Raw genomic sequence first — 18879 nt, 5'->3', positions numbered from 1 at the left:
TTTTTAAAAATGAGGATAAAACAATATCAAATCAATTTTAAAATTTGCTGTATCCAAGCATTTCTAGCATTCTATTAAAGTTTATCTAAACCAAATTTAAATTTGAGGAAATTCTCAAATATTAAAATATGTACAGATGAATACAGCACGATGAGAAATCTATTGAGCAAGATGACACCTATGGGGATGAATCAAAATAGCTAGCTAGGTAGACTGATACATAGAAGGACATAAGCACTTTGGAAATTTAAAAATGTCCAATGAAAAATGTTAATTTGCTAGCTATTTATGATTGTTTCTCTGATTCTCAGTTTGGAGACACAATACAAAGAGTTTTCATAACTGGATGTAATTAGAGGAAATTTTCTAGTTACATGGATTATTTTCTTTTCTTTTGCTCATCTAGGCAAAGATATTCTTATATTCTCAATATTGTGCCTAATGTGATTTAAGGAATAAGAAAGATGACTTCTTTTTTATGATGCCTGGTGTAGGTGTGTGGGAGGGGTTGCAAAATTCATTTATTTTGATATTAGATATTCTAATACATATTACCACAACTCACTCATTTTCCTGTCGATGATACTTCTTGACTATTTCAAACAATGCTACTATGAACATTCTGGTGCATGCCTCCTGGTGCACATGTGCTCGAGTGTCACTAATATATACACTAAGAGGCAGACTGCTGAGTCAACCAAAGTACCAAAGTAAATTTACTGCTTATCTGCTTTTGGCATCACTGATATTTAAACATATTCATACTCCACAGAGGAATCCATCCTCTCTTAAGAGAGGGACATCTTTTGATCTGTCTCAGAACTTGTAGTTAAGTACTATAATTATTAGCATTTACATTTCAGCTAAGCAACAAAGACATAGAGCACTGCTAGAAGGTAGCAGATAGCTGAGTTTAGTCAATTCTATTTAGTCTATACTGTACTCAAGATGAAAGCCAAGGTAAAAGTATGGTAAAGTGATTCTGACACCATCACTAGACCTCTGACTTCCTAGGCAATTTCACTGGACTTTCTAAACAAGAAAATGAGGTAGCAATCTAAGATGAACAATACCAAACATATATGAGGTGCTAGAAAAAAGGTAGAAGATTCTGCTCTTAATTATCTTTTGGAGACTTATCTACAAGAACAAATAATACTTATAGGGTGATAATTAGTTTTCTTGACCCACTGTCCTTACAACTTTCACACATAAATACTGTGCTCATTTTCCAAACAATCTTACTGGTCTCTGCTAATACACGATAAAAAAATAAAGACAGATCATTCAGGTAACAGCCATTCAAAAATCACAAGAAATCATCATTACCTATAAACTCTGGAAAGACCACCCTATTCTACACCCTATTATACACGGCACTCTCATTACAAAAGAAGACCCATCTCAATTATTCTCCAAAAATTAACCTTACAGTGTTTCCTTTCATTATTCCACAGTTGAGGACAACCATTTATAGTAAATAGTCTATCACAAATAATTTATATATTTTATTATTTCATGAGTGGTAGATTATTTGAAAATTATCATAAAAAATATTCTAGGTAAACACTGTATGACCTAAATTCTATTCTACAGAGAAAAATTAAAACATCATAAGCCCTAACAAGACAAAAGATATTCAAGGAGGACTGGCAAATGCAGTAATCATGAACTCCTACACTGTACAATACATTAGCCACTAACCACATGTAGCTACTAAAGAACTGAAATGTGTCTAGTCCAAATCGAAATGTTTAGCAACTAAAATTGAAATAAAAACTGAAATTGAAATGAAATGGAAACTGAAAGTAGGAAATGAAATGCTTAGAATATTTCAGTACTAAAAAAATATAAACTATCTCATCAATAAATTTTATATCAAAATATTTCATATATAGTGAGTTAAATAAAAATATAGTATTAAAATTAATGTGTTTAACTTTTTTTAATTTAAATTAAATTTGCCAACCTATAACATCCAGTGCTCATCCCATCAAGTGCCCTCCTTAGTGCCTGTCCCCCAACTTTTTTTCCCTAATATTTTTATTTATTCATTCATGACAGACACACACACACACATACACACACCGGCAGAGACACAGGCAGAGGGAGAAGCAGGCTCCATGCAGGGAGCCTGACGTGGGACTCCATCCCGGGTCTCCAGGATCACACCCAGGGCCGAAGGTGGCGCCAAGCTGCTGGCCACTGGAGCTGCCCTGTCCCCCAACTTTTTAAAAAATTTTAAAAATGTAATTAGAAGTTTTTTTCTAATTGTAGAAAATTCAAAAATACATAAGACACCTGCATTGAGGCTCATATTATACTTCTATTGAACAGTACTGCTCTAAACCGCATCAGAGCTTATCATTCTTAAGTTAGGTTTCCAAAAAGCTATATACCTGGACTATATTACTCTTTCTAAAGAAATGCCTTTACTAAAGACTAAAATAGTTTTCTACTCTTATAACTTATTAGAAGTTTTTTTTTCTTTTTAAGACTACTGAAGGTGGAAGCACCCAAGTGCAGATCAACGATGAATAAACAAACTGTAGTATATATCTGTACAGTGAAATGGTACTTATCCTTTAAAAGTTCTAAAAAAATAAAGAAAAAGTTCTGACACATGCTATAAGGATGAAGCCTGAAGACTTTATGCTGAGATAAGCCAGTCATAAAAGGAAAAACAGTCTATAATTCCACACACACAAGGTACAGAGCAGTCAAGTTCACAGATACAGAAAGTAGAATGCTGGTTGTCAGAGGCTAGGGGAAAGGAGAATTATTGAATGAATATACAATTTCAGTTTTGCAGGGTGAAAATGTTCTGTTGACAGATGGTGGTGGTCACACAACAGTGTGAGTGTGCCTAATGCCACTCAGCTGTACACTTAAAAATAGTTAAAATGAAAAAAAAAAGGTTAAGACGGCAAATTTTATAGCATGTATATTTTTACCACAATTTTTTAAAGGGCTTTTAATATGCACATATCTATTTGTAAATCGGCACATTATATGGAATAGTACCTATGTATTTATGTAATATATTCTCTCAGAGTAGTGAGTTGCAACAAAGTTTGCTTTATCCAATGAAGGAAAATATTAACTTTTAATAGGCCATAAGCTGCATAATTGAGGTTTTCCTTTTACCAATTTGCCTAGAGATGAACTGCATGCTCATTTGAAGTAGCTTTCTTCCTTTAAATTGGACTTCCTGATATAGTCATCCCATTCCACAGTCAGCTTCCTTCCAACACGCACACATACTACCCGTTTAATTTCTTATCTTTTCTACTTTGTTTTTGACTTTTACTATGTAGATGCTTTTATTATTCTTCAAGTCTCATTTGAAAATTAGGTAACATATGATAAATCTTAGTCATGCCTTACATTCATTTAAAACAAGCAAACAAAAATAATAGCATAATCCAAATGTATGAGCCTTTAATTTTAGTATATATGTAATTATCATAACTCACCAAAATTTTTTCTGATATTAACCAAGGTATCACTCAACTAGATGTTATTCAGGAAGAGAATGGAAAAAAATGGGCTATGCAATCAGGCAAAACTGTAGTAAAATAATCTTATCATCAAGCTAATGATACTGACATTAGCACTGTATTATCTGGTGTTTAAAAAAGCTCAGTATAAATTTAAATCTTTTTTTTTTTAAAGATTTTATTTATTCATGAGAGAGAGAGAGAGAGAGAGAGAGAGGGAGGGAGGGAGAAGCAGGCTCCATGCAGGGAGCCTGATGTGGGGACTAGATCCCAGGTCCCCAGGATCACACCCCGGGCAAAAGGCACCCGCTAAACCGCTGGGCCACCGGGGCTGCCCTAAATTTAAATCTTAAAGGCTCATATAAACAACCTTGGATTAGGCTGCTTTCAATGGCATATATAGGAAAGAGCCCTGAAATTCATTAACAAATTCTAAACTTCAGTTTCCACTAACTCAGACAAGTCTAATCCCAGTTTATTGCAAAATAATATTTGCTGTATGATTATTCTATGTGAAATCTTTAGCACATTTTTAGTTTCTACATTAACATAATAGAAAAGCTATTAACAATACAAGAAATTCTGTAGAAATGTTTCGAGTACTTGCTAAAATATCTGACCACATTTACACAAATTTTCTATACTACTACAAAACCACTTATTTGACAAAATCAATGCATACGGTAAACTCTTATCTCGATATTTTCTAGCCTTTGTATATATCAGTGTAAAATAACTATTAATTATTCTTATGGCCAGATAGCTGAGTTTTAAAGTTACGATTAAGCAACCTAAAAGTGCTATGCTTCAATAGCATACTGCTGGTATGTATATACCATCTTAAAATTCAAGTTCTAAACATATAAGAAAGAGAAGACCTACCACAAAGCAAAAAAAAAAGCTAATTTTTGCTACTTGAGTTGTAGTAAGTTTCCCCACAGTTTTGAGTAAGGATTCTTGTTCTTTCACAGTAGGATATGACATGCGAGACAACTTAGCTTCCAATGCATGGCTTGATGGAAGCTGCCGAATCTCCATGATATTACTGAACCTTACACGAGACTTTTTGGGAGCTTAAAAGGAAAAGTACAATACAAAATCATTAACGTCTCCCCTCACATCCAATAAAAGTCACAAGTTTTAATTTACTGATAAATGCATATTCTTTAATTCATATATGATCAGACTTGGACAGCAAAGAAAAACCAGAGGTTTTTTTTTTTTTTTTTTAAACCAGAGTTTTATTATTACCTGGGGCAGCTCTGCTCAAAGAGTTAACAGAAAAAACATTTTCATCCATAAAAATGTTTTAAAGGTTTTAAAATGAGACCAATATTCAAAGAAGGGTTTGGCAATTGTGTACATACACAACTGCCTAGCTCAGGATTATACTATGATTATTGTTTTAGCATTTATGGTAAAAATTTTATGTGGATTTTTCTTCCTACTCAATTTACGAGAATTATGTTCCTGGTCAAGAATGCTTAACATTCCCCTAGAGGTCCATTCTTTGCAAGAGAATATTATGGATAAATACTGTGCTTACACTGAAGCTGACATTCTTTACTCCATTCACAGAACCAACAAAACTATTAGGAGCCTCAAATGGCACGGTTGAAGAAAATATTGTTAATATTTTATTTTTATGATGAAACCATAGGGATTTCTGATAGTTGGAAATTATTTCTGGTTTAATTAATAAAAACTTCTGGTCAAACTTCTGGAAGACAAGCCAAGCCAATACCACACAGAAAAGAAAAAAATGCCAGGTTATCCCAGTCAACCCATAAAATCACTAAGTTTGAGGATGGCTTAAATTCTAAGTTATAAAATTCTAAGTTTTGCTTACTTTTTTCAGCATCAATGTTTGTGTTCTCAGGTTTTTCACTTGGAATATCATGAAATTTCACAGGAACATACAGAGGTTCACTCTAGAATGTAACAAAAACACAAACAAATATAAACAGCAAGTATAATAGCTGATATACTGGCTAAAATTTAAATTGATGCCATTTTGATGGCAGACACCACTCAAAACACAGCTGTCCACCACCATGTTTACACAGAACTTTTCCAAAATGTATCAAACAGCATTGGTACATTATATATTAAACATTTAAATGTCATAAAACCAGACCTCTTTCAAGCGAACAGATTATCTCCAATTCCTTTTCATTTATTTTTTTTTTCATTTATTCTTTTAACAAATACATGCTGAGCTTCTACTATGTCAGAAACTGTTCTAGATCCTAAGGGATATAAGACTGAAAGAAGACAAAGTCTCTGCCCTTGATGATGGTGTAATTTAAAGGTGAAGGCAGACAATGAAGAGACTATCAAGATAATATGTGTATGTATTTGTCAAATTGTTTCTTCTTACTACTTTAGATTCAACTAAAGATTAAGATTCCTGAAAACCATTACAGGATTAATAGGTAAAAAAAAAAAGGGCCACCACTTATCAGTTCTTACAATGTACCAGTTACCAACTCCGGGGCAGTTAAATATGTCTTTCTCTTTAGTCCTCATGATAAGCTCATAAAATGGTATTTTAAAAAACTCCCCTAGGAACAGAAATATAATCAAGTAGTAGACAACAGAATTGCCAGGTTTATCTAACCAAGCTCTCAAGGTTTTCGTTTTTAAGTGGTTCTGAATTCCTCTACTGTTTTTATAAATGTTCTTTAAATAATCTATATTTAAGGCACAATTCTCCAACTAGGCTGTTTCTTAAATTAACAAAAAGTGTTTTTTATTTAATTTTCTTTTAGCTTTTGGCATAGAACTCTGCCAATGAAAACTATTCAGTAAATGAAGAGGCAATAGGATCTGAAAACAGACACAGTCTCTTCATTACACTGAACTTCTCATTAAAGCATTTGGCCTAGAACAATTTGACATATCCATCTTACTGGTAATAGCAAGTTAGCAGAAGAGTATTAGAAGAATAGCCTGTCACCTCAACTCTGCCTTCTATACTGACAGAAGCAACTGATATGAATTTTGCTTTCTTAAGATCCCAGAGAAACAGAATGACATCCTCCCTAAGCTTCATAAACCCTTCACAGCATCTGGTAACCTACCTCACATCCAACTATAGTTCTAAAAGCCATACATACCAACAAGCCAAAAACTGTATTGGCAATAAGGCCACCAAGCTAATGCTTTATAAACTGGTGTTAGACTTTTGAGTAACTTTAAAATTTTTCTCAGAATGCCACATTTGGAACAATACATTTTAAAGAGGTGCTTTAGTTTTGGTCTTCAAAAAACAAACAACAAACAAACAAACAAACAAAACAGATTTCTACATACTTTCTCTCCAACTAGATTATAAATGCTGAAAATAAGTGAATATGTTAATTACTTTACTTGCTCACTTATTATCTGTCTCTTCTGCCCCACACATCTCTCACATATTAGAACATAAGCTATATATTTCCAGAGCCTAGAACAAGTGCTTAACACATATTAAGAGCTCTTAGGGATGCCTGAATGGTGCAGTCAGTTGAGCATCTGACTCTTGGTTTAGGCTCAGGTCATGTCGCACATAAGATGGAGTCCTGCATCGGGCTCTCTGCTCAGCAGGAATTCTCCTTCCCTCTCCCTCTGCTCCTCCTGCTCATACTCTCTTTCTCTAAAATAAATAAATAAATAAATTTTTAAAAAGTGCTCTTAAAAATTTGTGGAAAAAACCTGTGGAATGAACAATCTGCTTTTATATTCTTAGTGTCAAGCAAGTATATTTGCTTCTAAGTGATAATAATAATGAAACAAAGTGATTAAATTGGTGAGAAACAAACAATAAAGGACTACACCTTAGGATTTTCACTCCTTAACCAATGTCCTCTTCCCCTCTCTCCCCAGAAGGTTGAACTGCTTACTTCTAGGTCCCAGGAAAGAAAGTACCAAATTACAATTCTTACAGAGGGCACTCAATATTAGGATTTATCTACATCCTAATATAGTGGTGTTATAAAGCTATTTCAGTCCTTCCTGTCATGGCTCAACTCTACCCGTTCCACTCCTGATGAGAAAAAAAGCACTTACCAAAGAACTATTCATAGTCGTATCTGTTGTGCAAGCAGCAAAGTAACCTTCAGCATCTGCAAACTACAGATAATAGGACATAAAATTCAATTAAATTCATGTTACAAAGCAAGGCTGCTGTCAGTCACAGCTCAAAGGAATAGAACCAAAAATCCAGAATAGACCTATAGGATCGTAATAGCAGCTAATGCCGAGTGTTCAACCATGCAAGGCAGGTATTATCATCTCTATTTACTGATAAAGAAACAGGCTGAGATTTCATCTAAGTAACAGAGCCAGGGATAAAACCCAAGTCTGTCTAAATATAAAACTTACGACCTTTTCAAAATACTATTATAACATTTCAGATGAAAAGGAAAAGGATGTGGGTTAGTGAAAAAGACAAATAACATCTTAGTGTATTGTGATAAGAGTGATGACATCAAGAGCCCCCTAAATGGATCAATGGACTGGATTATACTTGGAGAACCCTAGGCTAGTGCTGTACAAGCACGTTTTTATTCACCCAGTTACCCTATCATTATCCTTGCTTAAAGTGTGAAGAGGTTAAATAACTTGTTCAAGGTCACTCAATCAGCAAATGACAGAACAAGATTCAAATACCAAAATCCAGGCTCTAAAAAAAATTCCTGTAAGTCAGTAAAAGTCAATATACAAAACCTAACAAACTATAGACAACTCTAAAAAGAATTCTATTGTGCAACAAATATATAAAGAAATACCAAAAGCATGTAGATTAAACAAAATATTATTGTTCACCTATCAAAGTGGTAAACGTGGGGGTTGTAGTAAGGATTCTATCTTAAGCGCTGCTAACACAGATGTGAACTTTAGACGATAATTTAACAGGAGGAGGCAAAAACCTGAAAAATGGCACTATTGTTTTACCCAACAATTATGGTTTGGAGATTTATCCCAAGTAAATAACTATAGGTATGTATAAAGATATTTCTATTTACTTTTATCAAAAGAAAAGGTGAAAACAATATATCAGGGAAATAAATCAGAAAATTAATTAGAAAAAAGACAGTAACAAATGTTTATGTATTAGCCTAGAGAAGTATTCATGATATATTAAGTGAAAAGTAAAATCAGGTTAGACAATGATATAGACTAAACTTACTTCCACTACAATTTTAAATATATGCACATAAACACATAGCTATAGAAAGTATCAAATCTATATATATATACGGACAGACCAGTCTTATTTCTCATGTTACCATAATTTGTGTTCAACAATGAACATGCATCACTACTACAATTTAAAAAAACTTAGCATTAAAAAATGTTCTAGGAATACTAAATTACACAGAAAGTTGTTCATCACCTACCACTAAGAACAGAAAGCCAATTGTAAAACAGAAAATAATAGTATAGTTTCACTTTTGTAAAAAATAAAATAAAAACACACACACGGAAAAGAATGGCAGGATACATGTCAAAATACTCTGGGGTTATTCCTTGAAAGATGGAATTTACTATTTTCTTCTTTCTGTTCCTCTGTATTTTCTAAATGGTCAATAATATGCACATATTATATACATATGCCCCTAAATGTAATACTATAATATATACGGATTTCTATAATGTATTATTTTTACAAAGTAAAAAATAGAAAGTGTTCATTAGAAAAGATGAGAAATAATACTAGTTTGATGTACAAAAAAATGTATACATAAAAGAAAAAATTAACAGAGAAAGAAAGTATTTGGGAGGAATGGGGAATGAGAATTAGTTATTATTTAATGGGTACAGAGTTTCTGTTTGGGATAATGAAAAAGTGCTAGAGATGGACAGTGGTGATGGCTGCATACCAAAGTGAATGTAGTTAATGCCACTGAACATTTAAAATGTTCACTATATGCCACTATACATTTAAAAATGGTAAAAATTCTAAATTTTGTCATATATACTTTACTACAATAAAAAAAGGAGGTGAAGGAAAAAAAGGATGAAATGGTAAATCTGATGTTATGTATATTCTATCACAATTTTCAAAGAAGAGAAAAGGATGGGACGTCTGCGTGGCTCAGTGGTTGAGCGTGTGCCTTCAGCTGAGAGCGTGATCCCGGGTCCGGGGATTGAGTCCTACATCGGGCTCCCTGCAAGGAGCCGACTTCTCCCTCTGCCTATGTCTCTGCCTCTCTGTTGGTCTCTCATGAATACATAAATAAAATCTTTAAAAATAAATAAATAAGAAAGTGGAAAAAGTTAGAGGCAGTTTTATATTCTTCATTCTCAAAAATTTAGTTTCTACTTGTAGAAGATACTATCACTATATAAATTGCCATTTCTTTCAACACTATGAATCAGCATGTTACGTTACATCATGGAAAGAATATAATTTGGTTAGCCAAACATCTGAAAGATGGCCTGAAATAAGCTATTTTCATTTTAATAAATTAAACCTTTATTTACTTTATTTCTAACAAGCAACTTTACAACTATTAATGATACTCATCAAGTACGCAAATGACCAAAGACTCCAGATATTCTTCACTTTCATCTTCATCTCCACATTAATGATTTGGGCTAGTTCAATATTTTTAACAACTCACAGGATAGTATGAGGTAAGGGAGAGAAAGTGATTATGTACCTCTGATTTCTCATAAGATATTTTGATACCAAGTTGGTTAGAAGAATAAATTTAAAACTTTGGACAAAAGCTTTCTTGTATCATGCTATCCTCACTCACTTAACTAAATAATTTAAAATCTGACTATCCTTCAAGAAAGTAATAACTTTAAACTTTGAAAAAATGAATTCCCTCAACAACAAAAATTTAAAGTCCAAAACTTACAAAAGCAGCATGCTTTCCTCGAAATCCTCTTGTACACTGTTGTCTCCATGGCTTCCAAATAATAAAGCCCAAAAGGTATAGAACAAACATAGATGTTTTTGCAAAGGTGCTGAAGAATGGCTTGTTGTACTGAGTAAAAACATACTGTAGAGGAAAAATTTATATAAACTATGAAATGACTTTAATTATCTCCAACAAAATAAGGCTATCACATTATTTTTAACTCTAAAAGTTCATGTGGAAGGGAGATCAAAAGGGATTACAAAAATATTTTACACTTATTTCTAAACATTGTATTTGCTTGTATACAAAGGATAATATTCCCAAGCAAACCAGCACACAACTTACAAAAGAGGTTTTGTTTAACATTCATTAAAAACCTACTGTGCAAGAATATTTGTGCTATGAGCTAAGGAAAAATAAGACAGTTTTTCTTTTCGTGTGTGTGTGTGTGTGTGTGCGTGAATGAAAAGTACACAGTATAATATGTTATGTAACACAACAGGGTTATATAGGTTCCATAGGATTACCAAAGGAGAAAGATCATTTTAAGGACTATGGAAGTCTTCTAAGTAAAGGTATTCTGGAGCTGTATGTATAGGGCTGAATAATAGTTCAGAGGAACAGGATAAAGAAAGGCAGTAAAGCAGAATGGTGTATGAATAAAACTGCATGAAATTTTATGTTCTTAGTAAGTTATATAAAATTTAATCCTATATACATTGAAAGGCCCAGAAAAAATGACAATCCAAGGGGAATGGGCACCTATAGAATCCAGATGGTGATCTCTATCATCTGGTAATAAAAGGAACCATAGAATCTTAAATGATCAAATCAAAACATGCAGCCTGGGCCATCTTGCACCAGAAAGCAAATAGGATATTAAAGATTAATAGGGTCATACTGAGAGGACAGTAGAGCCAATCTGAAGAGCCTCCCACTGGTCAAAGATAGTACAGTTTAAGCATTAAAAAGGAGTAACTACAATCGACTGAAACACATCGAATACACAAAAATCCATGGATGTATGATGATACTCTATGGTTACTACTGGAAGTTGCTAAGTAGCATTACTCTAAAACGAACAAAGAATCAAGATTTATGCAACCCTTCCTACAAAAACCATGTTTCAGGATAACTAAACAGTAGTGGTGAAAACCTCTCCTTAAAGAATTCAATTAATAAATGCACAAGGAATGACTCTTAAAAAAAGTCATCATTTCACAATTCCTAATGAAATACTCCATCTGGGCAATAATCATATAGATATTTGACTACTACCTAAAAGTTCATGAAAAATTTTATAGTGCAAAAGTTGGCATCACCCAAAGTAAGACTTGCAGCCATTATGTGCCTCATATGTTGTCACATGAAGTACCCAGTACCACCAAGGTATTTTCTTCCTAAAACTGAACCTGAATCAAATCAGGACTTTACAGCTAACTACCATTTTACAAGAAATAAGGGAAAAGGAGGAGCAAGTTAAATGACACTCCAAGGAAACAACCAGCCATATTTGAAGTGGATGTGTTATGGAGTGAACATGTGTGTCCTCCCAAAATTAGTATCTTAAAATTCTAACTCCCAATGTGATGGCATTAGGAGATGGCGCCTTTGGGAGGTGATTAGGTCAAGTGTAGAACCCTCATGAAAGGAATTAGTGCTTTATAAAGATATCACAGAGAGCTTTCCTGACCTTTCAGCCTTTTGAGGACACAGTGAGAAGACTGCTACCTAAGAACTAGGAATAGGGTCCTCAAAAGATACTAAATCTCTCCCCCAGAGCTGTGAGAAATAAATGTTTGTTGTCTGAGCCACCCAGGCTAATCACAGTCTTCTTGTGGCACCCCGAGTGGACAAAGACAGCATGATATATCCCACAGGAAAAATGATTCAGTTTTTCCAACAACTCAATAGCATGATTAAAAAAAAAAAAAAAAAAAAAGGCAGGGCTTGGCAGAATACAATTAAGGAATGAAAGTAACTTAAAAGCAATTTGAAGATGGACCAGGTATCAGATAATTTTAAGAAATTATAATTACTTTTATTAGATATGTTAATGGCATGATTAGATTTTTAAAAATTAGGACCTTTTCAGATTGAGAGGAGTATGAAAGAATTTACAGGTGAAATGACAAGTGGCTAGAATATGGTTTAAAATACTCCAGGAAGGGATGCCTGGGTGGCTCAGCAGTTGGGCATTTGCCTCTGTCTCTCTGTCTATTCATGTGAGAGAGAGAGAGAGACAGGCAGAGGGAGAAGCAGGCTCCATGCAGGGAGCCCGATGCCAGACTTGATCCCGGGACCCTGGGTTCACGCCCTGAGCGAAAGGCAAACGCCCAACTGCTGGGCCACCAAGGGATCCTCTAAATAAATAAAATCTTTTAAAAAATAAAAAAATTAATACTCCAGGAAAACATGTCTGGGGAGGGGTTGATAAGAGAATATTGGAAATTTAATAGTTGTTAGGCATATGAAGATCCATAATACCAACGTTTCTACTTTGTATATGTCAGAAAATTTCTATAAAGACTGATTTTCTTGTTGAAATATACACTATATCTTAAAAGTTTAATGCTCATATTTGGCTGAAGAATTAGACATATTACATATGCTCTAGATAACAAAATTATCCTCTAACAAATATGGATTGCTAAATTATAATTTGATCAGGACCTCTTCTATCCTAAGTTTTATAAACTGATAAATAAAAACCAAACCATTTATTTAAAACAAAAATAAAGTTTCACAGACAAGCTTATTTCCCTGTCAACATTAAAGAGATTTCTTTGTGAACTACAGAATGTTCATCCAAAAAAAAAAAGTTACAGAAGAGTGAAAAATAATAAACGGGCTGTTGTATTCCAGAGCCTACTTCCAAAACAGCTAAAAATTTATTTATTCATTGGCTAGAACGTCAGTGTCAACTATTTACTTAACTATGATGTGAGATGACCAGCAGTAGCAAACTGCTCCTTTTGACATTTAAGTTCATTTTATAAATGCTAGTTTCCTTCTGTATATTGGCCTTAAGACTACAACATGTAAGTTGAAAAGCAGTAATTTCTGAAAATAAAATTGCCCATCTTTTTATATAGATTGTTAGCCAAACAGAATAAAGTAACTACATATATAATTAGAAAGAAAAACTATTTTGTGCACTCAAAATAACACATTACTATCAAGAGGATACTGATAAAGGTAAAATAAAATCTAACTGAATGCAATCACCATATACCACATATCTCACAATGTTTGAATCAGCAGATGTATAATAAATGTGCATGCATCGATGCACATGCACAACAGTGAGTTGTACACGAAAGCTCTGATCACTTTCATGCATCTGTTCAAAAGCATTCTTACTTTCCACTAAATGGTGGCAAATGGCTTTGTATCCTAGACACTTGTTCCTCTAGAAAGTATATTTATAAACAAAGAAAACAAAACAAAGAAAACAACAAATGCACAGTTAAATATTAAGAAAATAGGCAATATAGTCTCATTTTTAAAGCAACTCTCCCTAAAGGACTGCAAAAAGTCATAAATACAAAACGCAAATCAAAAAATAATTTTGTATTTGTACAAAAATAGAAAAAGTATTTTTTGTGTCAACATGAATTGACATGAATTCACTCATCAAAGAAAATATAAACAATTCAACATTAAAAATACTGCAAAAGAAATGACTAGCGCGATGCCATAGATTAACACCAAGGTCACTGTAACGCAACATCGTTCCTCGACAAGAATTACCTACCGAAGTGAGTTCTGAGGATGCGACCCATATCACATCAACAAGTAGGAGAATGACGATCCCAAGAGCCATCCGCCTGCGCTGAGTGAAACCACTGCTCTGGGAGTTCATCCGGTTCATGATAAATACACACACCATTTGCAGTCTGTTTTTCAGAAAACACAGACATTAGAGAAGGTCTTTGAAAAAAATGACCGTAGAAAACGAGAAAATTACTCGAGAAAGATTTGCGGGTTTTTTTGTTTTTTTTTTTTAATTAATTTTTTATTGGTGTTCAATTTACCAACATACAGAATAACACCCAGTGCTCATCCCGTCAAGTGCCCCCTCAGTGCCCGTCACCCAGTCACCCCCACCCCCCGCCCTCCTCCCCTTCCACCACCCTGGTTCGTTTCCCAGAGTTAGGAGTCTTCATGTTCTGTCTCCCTTTCTGATATTTCCCACACATTTCTTCGAGAAAAGATTTGACGTTTGTGCTTGAAAAGCCACACAATAAATTAAAAGCGGCGCTTACCTTACTTTAAAGGCCTCTCTGAGATCTTCAAGGGCAGCGCCTGAAACCTTGGCAGATCGCCGTCCCAAAGGGGGTGAAGAACCCAGCGCACCTACGAAGGGCCGCGAAATGATGCTGATGAAAAACATCAACCCCTCAAAATAAGGTCCATCGCATATTTTAAAATAAAAAAAAAAAAACTCTTGAAATTCAAAGTGAACAGATCAAAGAAAGATACCAAAAGAGGTTGCGTAGGGCTGACCCTCCTTCTCCAGCCTCGTTATTCACCGTGTATTTCAAGTCATACTCAGAAAAGTTCATGGTGCGAAAACAAAACACAACAAAACACAACAAAAATCTTCAAGGACCGGCGACGTTGGAGGGAGGCTGGCCGCCGGCAGAGCGCTCCGCCGCGCCTCCCCAGCACCGCGGCCCTATCGGCCTCTCCCGGCCGGGGAGCCCCCCTCAGCCGCGGCGCCTGCAGTCGGGCCGCCTCGCTGGCGTGTCTCCGGGGCCGATCCCTCGGGCGGGAGGCGGGTTACCTGGGGTCGCGGCGCTGGCGGCCGCCCACGTGCCGGGGACACCGGCGCCCCCCCCCCCCCCGCGGCCTGTCACCGCGTCCGGCTCCCTCAGATCCCAGGCGCCTCCCGCGAGCGAGGCACCAGCTGCTCGGCGGCGGCCGCCCCGGGTCTCCCCCGCCCGAGCGGCAGTTAGCGCGCAGCCGGCGCCCGAGCGGCTCCCACGCCCCGTCAGCCTGCCCCTCACGCCCGGGGAGACCCCGGCTGCGGCCGCAGCTGCGGGGGATTCCGGGCCCTCCCCGCGCCCGCCTACCTGGCCCTCCTGCCCCGCGATGGCGTCGTGGCGGCACCATGAGCGGCCTCGGCCCGGCCCCGCCGCCGCCCAGCGCCACGGCCGCGGCCTCGGCCTCACAGAGCCGTCGCGGTACCTGACATGGCGCTGCGCCGGAGGCCCGGCCCCTGAAGCCTCGGTGTCCCTCGGGGCGAGGCTGCGGACGCACCCGGCCCCACTCGGCCCGGCAGGGCGGGGAGCGGGCGAGGGGAAAGGGCCGCGCAGGCAGCGATGGCCGCGGAGGCCCGGAGCTGGACCCCGGCCCCGCCCCCAGCCGGCCGGCCAGCCCGCGGCCCCGCCCCCGCACCCCCCAGCCCCCCAGCCCCCAGGCCCGACGGCGGCGGCGCGGGGTGACGTCACGGCGGCGCGACGGCGGGCCGCGCGTGGGCGCGTCTCCAGGGCGACTGGGCGGCGCGGCTCGGTGTGCTGCGGGGGGCGGGGAGGAGCGGAGACCGGAGGAGCCCGGCCGGGGCGCGCTGGAAGAGGAGCGGAGCGCGAGTGAGTGGCTGGGGCTGCGCGCGGGGCGGGGGCGGGGCGGGGCGGGGGCCGGGGAGCCGCGCGGCCCCGCCCTCGGAAGCCGGCGGGCAGCTCCGGCTCTGCAGAAGTTGGCCGCGAAGCTCTCCGTAAGTTTTTCTCGAGGAGGAGACCGGAAAGCAAAGTGGCTCCGGGGAACTTTTACTCTCTGGGACCTCTCAGCCCCCGGAGTTAGACGCTGTGTCTGGGGGAAAAAGCTGCTTCCCTCCGCGGCCCTCAGCTTCCTCGGGCAGAAATGATAGCACCCGCCTCCTGGGTCTGTCTGTCTGTCTGTCCATCACGCTCATACGTGTGTACACACCTGTACGTGCCAGGGTTACAGCAGGGTCCAAGTGTGAAGGGCTTGGAGCAGTTCATGGCACATAGTAAGAACTCCACACAAAGAGTGAGCTGTATAGGTTTTTTTTTTTTTCTTTTAACCGTCTTTTGAATATCCTATGAGAAAAAAAAAATGCCTGGCCTAAGTCCTAATTTGTATTCAGGAGACAAATACAAGACTAAAAGGTTCTGTAATTTAGCCGAAGTTACCCACCACCAGGGCATTTTTAACATTTTCGGATGGCACACACACAGAAAATATTTAAATTTCCTTACTTTCATACTGACGATATAGTGCGTTTCTTAATTCTCTTAAATCCTATCTTGTTTCACTAAAGTTAAATACATATTCAAATGACTAATGAAATCATACCAATGGACGTTTTCTGTATGGATCCAGTTTCTTTTTAAAAGATTTTTATTTATTTATTCATGGGAGACACAGAGAGAGAGAGAGAGAGAGAGAGAGAGAGGCAGAGACACAGGCAGAGGGAGAAGTAGGCCCCATGCAGGGAGCTCGACGTGGGACTCGATCTCGGATCCCAGGATCAGGCCCTGGGCTGAAGGCGGTGCTAAACCGCTGAGCCACCTGGGCTGCCCTACAATCAGTTTCTAATAAATGATCATGCTTCTAGAGAATCATTCAGAAAACTATCATTCAGAATTAGAAAAATCTTAACCTTGAAATTACCCCTTGAAACTACTTGTTTCAACTAAATTATACTTGAAATTACTACTTAGGGGAAATTTGGTTGCATACCTTTACCAGCACCTTTTTTATTCTTTTCTTTCTTTAACATCGTTTAGAATGTCAAGATCATAATAGGATACATAGACTGAAAAAAATAACAGCAGTATAAATACCTCCTCGGAGCAGGAAAACCATGTTCTAAACCTTAACTTGACCACAATTTGTTATGTAATTATTTTTAAAGATTTATTTATTTATTCATGAGAGAGAGAGAGAGAGGTAGAGACACAGGCAGAGGGAGAAGCAGGCTCCATGCAGGGAGCCCGACGCGGGACTCGACCCCGGGACTCCAGGATGGCGCCCTGGGCCAAAGGCAGGCGCTTGGCTGAGCCACCCAGGGATCCCCTTGTTATGTAATCTTAAGGATTATTTTACTCTCAATTTTGCCTCAGTTCTCCCATCTATAAATATAGGGATACTGTTTGCTTTTTCTTAATTAAATAATGTAAATGATAGCACTTTATAAATACAGGTAAATGCAAGTTACCATTATTACCACCTATTTCCAGAGCATCTGCTAAGGAACAAATGCTGTGATATTCTTGTGATAATGAAGATAAGGTAATTCTAAACGAGCTGTCTTCAAGTATCTCCAACCTAGGTTAATCTTCCATTAACATTTTCTCTGTCTTGGGCTCAGATCGTGATCCCAGGGTCCTGGGATTGAGTCCCACATCAGGCTCTCCCACAGGGAGCCTGCTTCTGTCTCTGCCTGTGTCTCTCTCTGTCTCTCCTGGATAAATAAAATCTTAAAATATATATATATATATATATATATATATATATAATTTCCAGTATCCACTGAAGGAAATTTCACTATATTGCTGTATGACAACAGACTCTAGTGTGGTTTCTGTGCTGTGACACCATCCTGATCTCAGGCCTTCCCTTCTTTGGATTCCCGAGTGCCTATCTTGCTCAAGGATAAGTCCTCAGTAACGTCAAGGTCTTGCACTAAATACCAGCTGTCTGCATTTTCAAAAGTTCCACAAAGCAAGGTTTTTTTTTTTCAATATCATTCTCCACTATATCCTTGCCAACTAAAATAATACCTAGCAGAGTTGGCAGTCAATATTTGTTGAATGAATTTGAACTTTCTGCTGTCTCTTGACCTTTATGCCTAACTCCTTTCTCAAATCTGCATTACTGTCTATACCACCTTTATTCTAGTGTCACAGGCTTAAAAGGTTGATCTTTTATTTTTATCAATTTCCATTTCACTCTTCAAAGTTTATCACTCCTCACGATCTATCAGTAGTAGATCCCTAAGATTCATCTGGTATTAAGTCTGACATCTTCAAAACACACCCAAAATACAAGGAATATAGTTTCTCCTGTAAAGTACATATGCCACAATATGAGCTTGAAAGCAAAGTTGTCTGTGTACAGAGCAGTCACTAGCTAACTCTCCTGTACACCAGCCTCAAAGACCACAATTCAACTTCAAACTCTAGTAAAATTGTAAATGATTATATCATGGATGTTTCGTGTGTCTAGTTAAGAATTGAAACCACCTATAAATTCCAAGAATAGAAATACATGAAGAATACCTAAATGAGAACAAGCAAAGGCTATTTATTCGGAGCTTGCTATAGCAAGTAGTCAGCCACCATCACTTGAATTTAGCCAAGACCCAAAAGCAGGCAGGGAATGTAAAGCTTTACAGTAGTAAATGGCTTCGGGTATACCCTGATAAGAGATTATTGGCACAAGGAAGACTAACCAGAAGCAAGACATCCTATGTGATTGTTTAGGAGTAAGTGCCTCTCTCTAGGTGGCCCTAGGTTGGAAAGACCAACAACTAACGAAGCGGGCAGTGAGTG

The 18879-nt window shown here is 37.8% G+C and overlaps 1 protein-coding gene across 6 annotated transcripts in view; it reads right to left on the bottom strand.

The window, feature by feature from the left end:
• The window catches only part of SLC35F5 (solute carrier family 35 member F5), a 38802-nt gene extending 23053 nt beyond the window's left edge, over positions 1-15749 (bottom strand). Inside the window, exons 1-7 of one of the 6 annotated variants that reach the window (XR_007403924.1) lie at positions 14843-15036; positions 14626-14739; positions 14115-14256; positions 10355-10498; positions 7551-7613; positions 5350-5431; positions 4383-4573 (exon numbers count right to left, since the gene is read on the bottom strand). Coding sequence is in view for 4 of the 6 variants with exons in the window: in XM_025429979.3 (XP_025285764.1) it covers positions 4383-4573; positions 5350-5431; positions 7551-7613; positions 10355-10498; positions 14115-14256; positions 14626-14739; positions 14843-14925 (819 nt within the window). In the remaining 2 variants the exon portion in view is untranslated. Of the gene's footprint in view, positions 1-4382; positions 4574-5349; positions 5432-7550; positions 7614-10354; positions 10499-14114; positions 14257-14625; positions 14740-14842; positions 15037-15435 lie in introns of those variants that run through there. The other 5 variants (XR_007403923.1, XM_049097335.1, XM_025429986.3 and 2 more) reach the window with 5 other exon arrangements.
• Positions 15750-18879: the final 3130 nt, after the last annotated feature.

The sequence above is a fragment of the Canis lupus genome, chromosome 19 (assembly GCF_003254725.2).
Source record: "Canis lupus dingo isolate Sandy chromosome 19, ASM325472v2, whole genome shotgun sequence".
Taxonomy (NCBI): Eukaryota; Metazoa; Chordata; class Mammalia; order Carnivora; family Canidae; genus Canis; species Canis lupus.
Note: the sequence above shows the minus strand (reverse complement) of the source record. Positions and strands in the feature narration are given on the sequence as shown.